At 43.3% G+C, this 11,325-nt stretch overlaps 1 protein-coding gene across 1 annotated transcript in view; it reads right to left on the bottom strand.

Annotated features, from left to right (window-relative positions):
* Positions 1-66: 66 nt before the first annotated feature.
* The window catches only part of RTN4IP1 (reticulon 4 interacting protein 1), a 22,453-nt gene continuing 11,194 nt past the window's right edge, over positions 67-11,325 (bottom strand). The window contains exons 7-10 of the mRNA XM_072036145.1: positions 11,057-11,193; positions 8,837-9,020; positions 7,395-7,487; positions 67-202 (exon numbers count right to left, since the gene is read on the bottom strand). Of these exons, the coding sequence (XP_071892246.1) occupies positions 86-202; positions 7,395-7,487; positions 8,837-9,020; positions 11,057-11,193 (531 nt within the window). The 3' untranslated portion in view covers positions 67-85. The remainder of the gene's footprint in view (positions 203-7,394; positions 7,488-8,836; positions 9,021-11,056; positions 11,194-11,325) is intronic.

Here is an 11,325-nt window from a genome sequence, read left to right as displayed (position 1 = left end):
AAAACAGTTGCTCTGTACCACTTCATGCTCAAGTGTCATTTACCAGTTAAGGATGACTGAAGGCAGTACAGTGATTAGAGATATTTTATTTTTTATTAACAACATCGATCACTGTTTTTCCACGCGCATGTCCTTCTTCCAATTTCAGAAAGGCCTTGGGAACTTCAGAAAAAGGGAAGACTTGATCGATAACTGGTTGAATCTGCAGGGTAAAGCATTACTACATTAGGAATAAAATAACAGACTTATAGCACCTTCACATTTCAAAGCTGTATAAAGGAAGGGGAAGGTTTCTCAATAGTGTTTAAGCCAGAAGTTGCTTGATGTAGTGACTAGCTTTTAACTTCTTTTCCACGGTCCCTTCTCTGCCCAAGTTTTGAGACCTCTTCAGTAACACAGATCAGAGCCCTACCTTGTGCCTCTAAAAATAAACTCACCATGCAAGGCTCTAAACTCTCATTTCTATAAGGGTTTTATTTTTAAACCCAAGAATTTTCAAAGGGTTGGATGTTTTGAAGATACCTATGAAGCCAGTGCCCATCTGCATCAGTACGTGCCTTGGTATCTTCAAAAGGCCTGGCCACAAATGAAGTACAAAAAAAAGTACACTAATGTTTGTTGCTGAATCATTCAGATGCACTTGAAAACTCAGCCACTGTGTATTCCAGTGGGCATAGATCATTAAGCCCAGCTTGCATCAATTGCTATTTTGGCATTAATTTTGTAGAGTAGCTTTCTGGATTGTTTTAGAGCAATTGCTAATAAGGAAGGTGAAATTACCATATTTGCTGTGCCCATCGTGGACTAAGGAGCCAGAAAACCCTACCAGCATTTTCTTTAGATCCCACAGTGGAGGGAAAAGAAATCCCAGCTGCTTCTGAAAAATATTTGTCACTGCCAGTCCAAGAGAAGAGACTATCATTATGTTCTGAATCATCCTTCCGGAGGCCAACAAAAGCTCTGCATACAAAACTGCCTCCCAAAGCTGGGTCTCTTACCTTGGACCTTGATATCAGCCCAGAGCACACTTTTACTTTGATCCACTGCTCCTAATCCTCTCACCAGAGGAAAACATTAACACTAGCTGGGGGTGCAGCTAGCTCTTCTAAGTTCAAGACAAAATCCCATTTAGCCAGCGTACAGCACAGAGGAGTCATCTCAGGGCCCCCTGGCAGCAAAAGCACTTGGATGAGATAATGTCTTGGGGTAAGGCGAGCAGCTGAGTGAACGGCGTGACAATGGGCAGGAGGCACGTGCTGCTCAGCAGGGCCTGTTGGGAAGAAGACCGACCCTTCCCTTCATAACCTTGTGGGGCCGTGCACAAGTGCAGTGCCTGCACAAGCGGTTCTTGTCAACGGCAGCTAACAAAGCCCTGCTTCACGCCCTTCAGGGCACCCCATCTGCAAAGTGGTGACACGGGGACTCGGAGGAACCCCAAATTCAGCCCAGTGGTTCCAAACCACAGCCCCCCAACCCCGAGCGCCCATCTGCTGCCACGCTGCTGTCACCCCTCGTGCCATTTAAGCGCTGGCTGTAGGCAATGCTATAGAGGGCCGTGAATACTGAACTGATGATCCTGACAATCTAGAGCATTAAAGGTTTTATCTGGCTGGCTGCTCAGCGCCATTGTTTGAATAACCCTGAAAGGGCTGACCATGTTGCGGCACAGTGATTCACTCAGCCTTTACCATAATCCACTGACTAAGATAAAATTTCTTCCTGTGAGCAGACAAACAAGCAGGGAAGCGTCTGCTGTTTGTTGAATGTGCGATGAAAAATGGAGATTAACTGGATAATAAAAACACTGCCTATTTACAGCCGCACATCAGTTCCTTGCCAGGGGACACCTATTTGTTCAGGGAAAAGGGATTAAGCTAAAGTCTGGGAGAGAAAGGATTACACACACACGCACTGAAATGTTTATCAGAAAACACATTGGGACTGAAAGATGTTTTCTTCCTCTTCACTCTCTCTGATGCAGAACATATAGAAATAAATCTTAGGTCTCTTGAAACAAACTCATGTGTTTCAAAAAATAAAGAGAGTAATTGCTGGTGCTGATTAAGGCACAGAGCACTGATGTGGCCTCATACCCAATCCTCCTGTGAGCACGGCAGGCTGTGAGCAGACCTTGCAGGAGCTGACTGGTCAGCAGAAACGCTCCAGCTAACAGCAAAGTCAAGCCCACCCTTGGAGGTCTCCATTTCTGTGCTAGCAAGGCTCCACTTTGAATTAATTAGGAGGGGAGAAGCAAGAAAGCATGAAGGGAATGACAAAAGCTTTGACCCTCGCTATTAACAAGTTGTGAGTCAGGTTGGAGCCGCTGCCTGCCGCTGGAGGGAGACCTAGAGCCTTGAACTTCTCAGAAGGGAGAAAAACCAAACCCCAGAGACCCACAGAGAAACAAAAAGACAGAAACAAAAAGACAGAAGTCCTCTGACTCCAAGGGCAATGACGGAGCATTGGCTCTTCCCCAGGTTTGTGAAGGGTGGCCTTGCTCAGCAGAGTGCCTCCCTCCAGCTGCTGCCCCCCAGCACACGAGCTGTGCCTTGGCACGACCCTGCTCACGGCTTGGGCGATGTGCTCCACCGTGCTCAACGTCCTCCAGGGCTTCCTTTGACGGAGAAGGCCAGCCGGCCGTTGTGACTTCACCGAGCAGGAGCATGAAGAAATTACCTTGCCCAAACGTGGTGCGTGAGCCCAGGCACGAATGCAGAGGCTGATACCCTGCTTTGGCCGTCAGTGAGTCTCCCCCTTCAAGATGCTGAGTTCTGTTTCCGACAGAAACTGCTGTTTCTGTCATTTCTTCCCTTTAGCTGAGCACACCCTTCCCTAGTGTACTTTCACTCCATGCACATTAAGAACACTGGGTATCAACTGGGTATCCGAGTATCAACTACAAGTATTAAAATACCAGAAGATAAATCCTACTTAAGCAGGCTATGGTTCAGAGTGTGAAGAGGTTTAAAAACCTCTCGTCCCTTACCTGGCCCTGACAACAGCTTCTACACAACACAATGAAGAGCAGTACGAACCTGGAGCACGCCCAGAAGGGGTTGCATGCCAGCTTAGTCCAAATATTTAGTATGAAATATAGAAAAGCATGCTATATATTTTACAGATTTTATAAAAACATTCCCTTATGACCTGCATCTCCTTAGGCCTCAGCAAATTAAACCACAGCAGACACGAGCTGTCTTCTCGGCCCTGTATTCACCGCTTTGCTGGACATAGTTCCCCACTAGGAGATGGTGGGGAGCTCACTTTCTACAAAATACACAATTACATCAGGCTGAGGCAGCACGTTTGATTAAACACCAGGTATCAGCTGAATTTTTCCAGACCTCCTCATGGTTTATGTGAGCTCACACACTCGAATGCTATTTCTCCAGTTTGTAAGGTTTCCACTAGTCTTCCTCACAGACGTTTTGTGACATAATCCCACTCCACCTTCATAAAGAGAATGAGCAAGCCACATCACTCGTAGGCACAGAAGCAGATGCGTTTTAATAAAAATCACTGCTTTTTGTTGGCCATAATTAAATGCAGAGAGAGGCTGCTTTCTGAAGAGACGGGACTGAACAGAGTCTTTGGCAACCTCTCCTTGGTTATCAACTCTGGGCTCTAGCCAACAACCCACCCTGGCAAGCAAAAGCACTGCAACAAGAAGACACAAAATTAAAGTAAAAGCTACAAGCTTCGCAATTCAGCACGGAGAAGGATGCTCATGGGAATGAGTATGTACAGCACTGCACTGGAAGAGGCACAGCAGGGCCGAAGAACAGCGCGCATCCTAGCCTTGGATCCACAAAAGCAGGCTGCTAAGTCAGGCAACCAGGCTCTGCAGCAAAAAGTATGCCCAGTATCACATCCATTGCTTTCCTTAGGTGTGCCTGTGCTGTAACATTTATTTGGAAAGGCAACAATAGAGGGTGATCCTCTCTTGATCTGAGACCTTACTTCTTCCTTTCTCTGAAATCACACGAACCCAAACTCTGCCATGGTCCAGCAAGAACGTAGCAACCTACATGTACTTTCCCCTTATTACACTCTTGAGCCTGCCTTCCTCCACCAGGCTTTACAAAAGGCAAAGTGTGTGCTCAGTTATAAATTAAAGGTTTTCTACCAATTTATATGAGGTTGATACATTTTCGCCAGGGACTAAGTGGCACAACTTCAGAAAGGAGCAAGAAGTTAAGCAGCAAAAATTGAGACTGTCAATGTCAAACCCACAACGCTCATCACAAATACATCAAACTAATCCCTACCAAGCCTTTCAGTGACAACGCTGCCAGCAGAGACCGGTGGCAATGCTTCAGCAAATGGTATGCCAGCAAATCTATGTCCTGAACCAAAGGCTCTATTGATTTCAGCTGTCTTGAGCTGAGAGCCTCGCAATTTGTAAGGAATGCTCTGCCATGGGAAGAGATCCCCAGCTCCTGCCATTCGTTTCATCAATTGATTTGGTGGGCCCCATGTTAAGCCAGTCCTCACTGGCTTGTAATTAACTGGCTGAGTTGAACCCACAGAAGAGACATCTCAACAGATATAAAAGTAGCCACTATCTCTAAAATTGACAAGAATATATGTGATTTTCTGCCTGTCCACTGCTGTTGCAACAGCTTCCTGGCCCATCAGCCTCACAACAGTCTCCTGGCAAGATGTTATGCTGCAAGGCAGCGAAAACAGCTCAAAAGCTGAAAATGGTTTTACCATCCCCAGAACTGAGCTGATGTGCAGGTAAATTACAAAAAGAAAACAATGCTCCTTCTTTGCCCTACCAGCTCATCAAATTCCTTCCTTCTCCTCCCTGTTAAAAAAGGCTGCTTGAAGAACTCTTCCTCAGAGCGGACATCTTGCAAATCTCTTACTCCTCATTGCAAAAATCACCTGTGTGAAACCCAAGTACCTTCAAATAAAATACCCCCTTTGTGCCTGTTCTTCAGCCTTTGTGCCTATTCTGAAGGACAGGGATTCCTTTTGCTTTTACAAAGGAACGTGATGGAACACATCAGAACTGAAAATCTGTGTTGGTGCAAAAGGACTAAAGAAAGAGCACCTGACAGATATCTGCAGCTGCTTCAGGGGTGTGCTCCTCAAAGCTTCACTTGCTATAACATCTCTCTACACCATCAGCTCTTTGCAATTTCCTTCATTTAAATCCTCCCTCATGATTTATGCTGTCCTGAAAAATGCCTCTCTTTCAGAAGCTCTCCTATTCAGACATCACACAATCCCAAAATTAAGATGTTTGTAACAGAAGAAAGGAAAATTCACTGAAATTTCAACGTAACCAAATCTGCAATACTCTAATCCGTACTCACTCAAAACTAGGTCCAACTATATGAGCTCATTTTGCTGGCTTTCCCAAGTCTTCTTGCTACATTCTAACACTTTATTTATTTATTTTCCCTAAAATCCTCATTTATTTTGCTCCAATTCAAACACTAACGTTTATTCGTCACTTAGTTACAGGAAATTATGGTATAGTGCCTCCAACATCTCCCACCTCCCCTATTTCCAAACACCTACTCTTCTGAATGGACGATCTGTCCATTTAGGAAAACTCTTGTCTCTTGACAATAAAACTCATTCTTGCTAACGTGTATAAATGCAACACATCTCGGGGATACAAGGCTGTTGACAACACAGGTGTTTACAATATTTTACAAAATCGAGCAAAATCCTGGTAGAGCAATGACTATGCAGATAAACAGCCTGACATTATGACCTGTTCTAGCAGACACAGAATAATAACTGGGAAAAAAAACACACAAGCAAACATCTTTATCCCCACGATCATCTTACAACAAAAAGCACATCAGGACATTCATGTATGCATGACGTACATTTTAAAAAGGCATTACAGTTCACCTGTCCAGATTATTAGGCAGACGAACACTAGTTAAGCCCTATCTCTATTGCATAAACAGGTGTTTTCCAAGAAGCTTTCACAGGCATATTCTGCATTTCTGTTTTGCATACAAGGCAGGAGCAGAACACAAAACAAGTTGCTAAGGATCAGGACAAATGGTAGGAACGAAGACAAGGACGTTTCTGTTCCTTAGTCAATTGTAATTTAGTTGTGTGTTTGGATGAGATCATAGGATGAGAAGCATCTTCCAGGGTTTCTTCCTAGACTATGGAATAAGGCCTTAGGCACTGCTCAAAGTGCAATGCAGAATTGTGTAAAACTAACCAGAATCAACTTCACCACAGCGTATTTGCTGCTACAGGCTCTGTGTATGAGTAGGCAACTTTTTATGAAACACAGACTCTCCCCTGGCTGTATCAGCCGCACCCCAGTCACAACAGAGGGGTAGGAGTGGCTGAATTTGGGATTTTCACTCTGACCAGCAGCACTGAGAGGGAAATAGAGGCAAACAGGTCATAAAAGCATGACAGAAATGTATTTGCTGTTGTATGAAATTTGGGAACATAACGCATAGAGAAAAGGGAGATCTAAACTCAAAGTGCCTTCAAGAGTGCTAGATTTTTCTAACTGTGCCCAGCCCCTGAGCACAAGATGGCCTGGCAGTTCACATACTGCAATTCTGGGCTGTCAGGGCAGACTCAACTTCCTCCTCTACTTAGGCTCCACATAAAAAGATTACCAGCCCATATTCTCTGCTCTAGAGATTTTGCCACCATGAAATCCTCCAGGAGAGAAGACTGCCAGGACCGACAGCACCACACATTCCAGAAACAGGTGATAAAGTGCTCGCACACACCTCTTCTACAAAGCTCATAAACCTGGAAAGATGAGGAAAGCAGTAACCTATCTGCTACTTCTATCTGCTACTTTGTGCCTCTCCTCTGAGATGCCCCCAAACCTTACCAACATTCAAAAGGTATCAGGTCGCTGGGCTGAATCACCACAAACATTATACTCTGAAGCACTGGGATAATTCGACACCACTTTGCCAAAGCAGATCATCTCCAACCTGAAATAACCCAAAATTTCTCATTCTGCACACATTAAGTGCAAGGCTCCTGATCATCCAGCCTAGGGAACTTTGCATATGCAGCTATATGCACAGTCGTGTTCATCCTCACCAAAAGAACAAAATGAGGCCTCTAAAAGAGTTTAATTTTCAACAGTTCATGCTAAATGACTCCCATTGGCACTAAAACCAAGCGCTGGACGTTCTTTCCTTGTAACCTCCTGTGTTTTTTAAAAGGGTGAGAAGGAGAGGGAGAAGGCAGAACACCCTTAGGGATTATAAATACCTAAATTCATTGCTGAAGGCAGAAACCAGAAACTGTAACAAATCAATTGTTAACTAGTTTTCTTCACTGTGACTCATAACATTTTATTCCTCAGCTGTGAATTACACTGTTTTTGAGTCAAAGCAGTACCTCTTTCAGCACAAAAACACAAATAACTGACATACCTTTCCCGAATCAACCAGTTCTGCTATTTCATCCAAACTCGGGCCACTTGGCATAAAAAATGCCCACCGATAATGGACTCCTTTAAGGAGGTGCTGCAAGAAAAATCAAAAACATATTTTTAAAATCATGAGAAGAAACTGAAATGGGAAATAGAAGTAAGGACAGCAGCACTACAAAAACAATTTAAGTAAAAGAACAAAACAAAACACTGAAATTATTTGCCAGTGTCTGAAAAAAAATATGTTACCTAAGCATATGGATTAAATGTACAGACAGAGATGTTGTATTGCCACAATAGGATCAGGGTGAATTTTGTGTCCAATTGCACAAGTCAGCTAGTTGAGAAAAACAACGACCTTGTCTCCACAGCCACAAATGGCATTATTTCTTACGTAACAGAGAGACGGTGCTCTATGTTTATGCACATGCAGAAAGTGGTTGAAATAAACCCTCCGATACGGCATTCAGAACCTTCCACCTCAGAGCCAGTGATTAAATATTCCACATCTGCCAAAGCCATCACCATCAGATGACAGATGGCAGCTCATGTGAAAAGCATTTTAGGAGGATCACACGAGCACAAGTCAAGAGCACTTCCTTTGAGAAAGTTGTTGGAAGAGTCTTCATCCACCACAGAGAGCTGATTTTTAATAAATGGCATACAATGAGGACATCATGGAAACTTGCAAAATGATGCATAATGTTGCATGATTTCTTTCCAGGCTTTTCATTTCATTTTTGAGCTTTCCTTTGAAAATATTGGTCCTGGACCTAGAAACTCATTCAGCCATTCTATCACAGGAAAACCATGGCAACAGCTTGAAAAGCATTAATTTGGAGAGCAAGTACACATGTTGAGAGAAGAAAGGGAAAAGTTCTAAAAAGCCTCGCTGAACTGGCCACTGGGAGACTGTTTTAAACTAGAAAAATCAATATCACCATCCAGACACATGAACATGAAAGAGATGAAAGACTTTTTAGCCACCCTCAACCACTTTTATTACTGGCTGGTGCTGGAATAGGATGAAGAGAATCAGTCATGGAACAATGTTTGAGAGAAACCCTGACCAGCCTAAAGCAAGCAGCAAAACCCCTCCCTCACTTCAATGGGGCAGGGATTTGTTCTGTTTACCATAAAACACTAGCTGTCAGCGGGACTCACCAGGAGGCCATATGGAAAAGGCTACAATGAAAAGCACAACAAGGACTCAGAACTTCAAAGCACCCCAAACTACCACATATACAAATCAGCATCATCCCAAATATTTATTTTTTTTGGTGCAAGAAAGAAGGGAAGAATAAAAATGCATCTGTAGGTTAAAGATCTATGAGGAAGATAAGGTAGATGCCTCCGGATGAACCACGTCACTAGAATCCAAGCCACAAAGGAAGCCATGAGGATATAACATAACTTTCAACTATATAGAAACGTGTCAAATACCTTTACAGTTTTGGAACCTATCGTGACTCCTGTTTGCAACATGCCATCAGCTACTCCAAGTCTGTCCATGTTGATCAAGAAAGGTGTCACCAAGGTAACGTATGTTGCTCCCGACCATTTCTTCAGGAGATCGAGAGCCCACTTCTCAGTGGATCCGCCGACATTGTCTAGGATGAAATCAAATCTGTAGACATGTAAAGAACAGCCTTGAAATCATGATATAGGGAAAGTGATCATGATTAAAATAAGGCACATCAGAAATCAGATGTTGCATTTCTACTTGTCATGGCAATACATTAAAACAATCTGCCTGCAAGACTTCAACTAAATGCCAATTTACTGTAGAGAGGGAGTTAAAATCGCAGGATATTGCCCGTTCACTGCACAGCAGATACAGGCTATTTAGATAATTAAACCGCTCCAAAAAGCAGACTTGTAGAGGCACAGATGCACTCTCTCTAAAGCCCTCTAGAGCTTTTTCCCTTCATCCCTCCCACTGAGACCACTGGGACAGGCTTGAGGTCTGGTCCTACCATTCAGTGGTGGGCTGTGTGCATCTGAACACTCGTCTGGACTCCTGCCCTGACCAGGAACATCTCCTGTTCACGCTGCCTTCACGTGGAAGCCAGTTCCAGCGGCCAAAGTTACTTAAACAAATTAATCAACTGACATTTCATCTCCACTAACTGCTCTCTTCTCTGCATCTACCTATTTGAAGTAGAACCTAACAACACAAAGGGTCTAAAACGTAGGTATATGCACAGGTATATGCAGCCTCTGGCGCCAAGCCACAGTTTGAGCATTCATTCTCATCTATCCCAGCACACGAACCTGTGACGGATGAATATGGCAACTGGGAGCTATGCAAGTACCTATTCTGTTAGGTGCACAGCTCATTCTCATCCGTAAATGCCCAGAAATCTCCAGACTGGAATAGAAACACATTGTGTGTACACATATATCTCATTTAGCTAACCCACAAACATGAGGAAAAATCCTTTATGCAAATGAAAAGTTCTCATCTCTGGAAAGACAGTTTTCCTGCCTGTCTTCCAAGGGTGTGATTTCACGTTATTCTTCAGTCAACCTGACAGCTGTCAACAAAATAGGAATTAAAACAGGGAAAACTAATGCTCCGGAAAAAAAAAAAAAGCAGCTTGCCACGGAGTCTGAAGAATCAGTCCAACTGAAAGGGAGAAGGTTGTAGGACTGATTCCTCTCGGTACACCTGACTGATGGGCTTGGCTGTACTGTGAAACTGCACCCTGATAAAGCACTGTTCATAGCTCCTAACATCAGTTGCTCACTAGATCGGGTGTTTAGCATTTAAGATGTTTAGCACAATTTAGCACTGCTTGCAAACTGCTAAGTTCATTTTTGCATGTTCTGCTCACACAGACAGCGCCAATATCCCCACGATTGATCTCAGGCCTGCCAGCAATCACACCGCAGATAAAGGGCACAGGCCTTCTCAGCATGGTTATTAACTAAGACTTTCATAGATTGAACAATTTCTATTTCTCCTCCCAAATTAATTCCATCTAGCTAAGAACAGCAACGTAAGTACCATCTTCAAATGAAAGCCACAGCAGACCATGTTTAAACAGATGGAAAGATTACAAAGGCAAAAAAAAGCTTCAGTTCAGGAGAAACCCCCCAGCTACTTTAAACATAACTGTTGTGACAAGATAAATGCGATTATTCATCAGAGGCAGCTGTACTCAACGTTACAAGAGAGAAATTTACTCCCAGTTATGTAGCACAGCGGCTAGAAGACTTCAGGCAAGTCACTTAACTGCTTTATGACACACTTCTTCCCTATACAAGATCAATTTTGCTATTTACTAACATCACACAGGATTCCTGAGACTTGTTTTAATTTATTCATGCGTTTTAAGTGCTCCAAGATCCTAGAATGGAAACTGCCAGAACTGTTCAAATCACAGTCTTTGAAGAGAAGCACGCAGAAGTGTGAGCTTGCCTCCACAATCCCAATTAACTGGCTTAATCTGACAATGAAATCTGTGCCTGCAATACCCACTTGGCAAATTACATTTGAAAAGGGCCGGGATAAATTTGCTTTAGAAAGTAAGGCTTTAGAAACAGAGAAAAAAAAAATGGAGAAGAGGGAGTCCTGATAGACTGGAGCCAAGAAATCAAAAGGCAGAAAGACCAACCGCCAGTTCCTTCATCTCAGTATTAAGCAATGCAAACACGTACAAGGGCAATGTTTTAAGCTGCTCTTCCAAATTTCCAGATTTGTAATCAATCACATCATCTGCTCCAAGCTTTTTCATCAGCGTGCTAGCATCATGAGAACACACCGCTGTCACGTGAGCACCCCAGGCCTTCACCAGCTAAAAACAAGAAGGAAAAAAAGGGTGAAAAGTATAGAATTTAGTGAAACAATGAATCAGCTTAAAAAGACAAAATCTCATTATATTTGTATAGTAAGTGAGTAGTTTTATTGGGGAGTGGGGGGACTGTTC

Source organism: Anas platyrhynchos, chromosome 3, assembly GCF_047663525.1.
Source record: "Anas platyrhynchos isolate ZD024472 breed Pekin duck chromosome 3, IASCAAS_PekinDuck_T2T, whole genome shotgun sequence".
NCBI classification, from domain to species: Eukaryota; Metazoa; Chordata; class Aves; order Anseriformes; family Anatidae; genus Anas; species Anas platyrhynchos.
The sequence above is the reverse complement of the archived record's forward strand: the minus strand, read 5'-3'. Positions and strand labels throughout refer to the sequence as shown.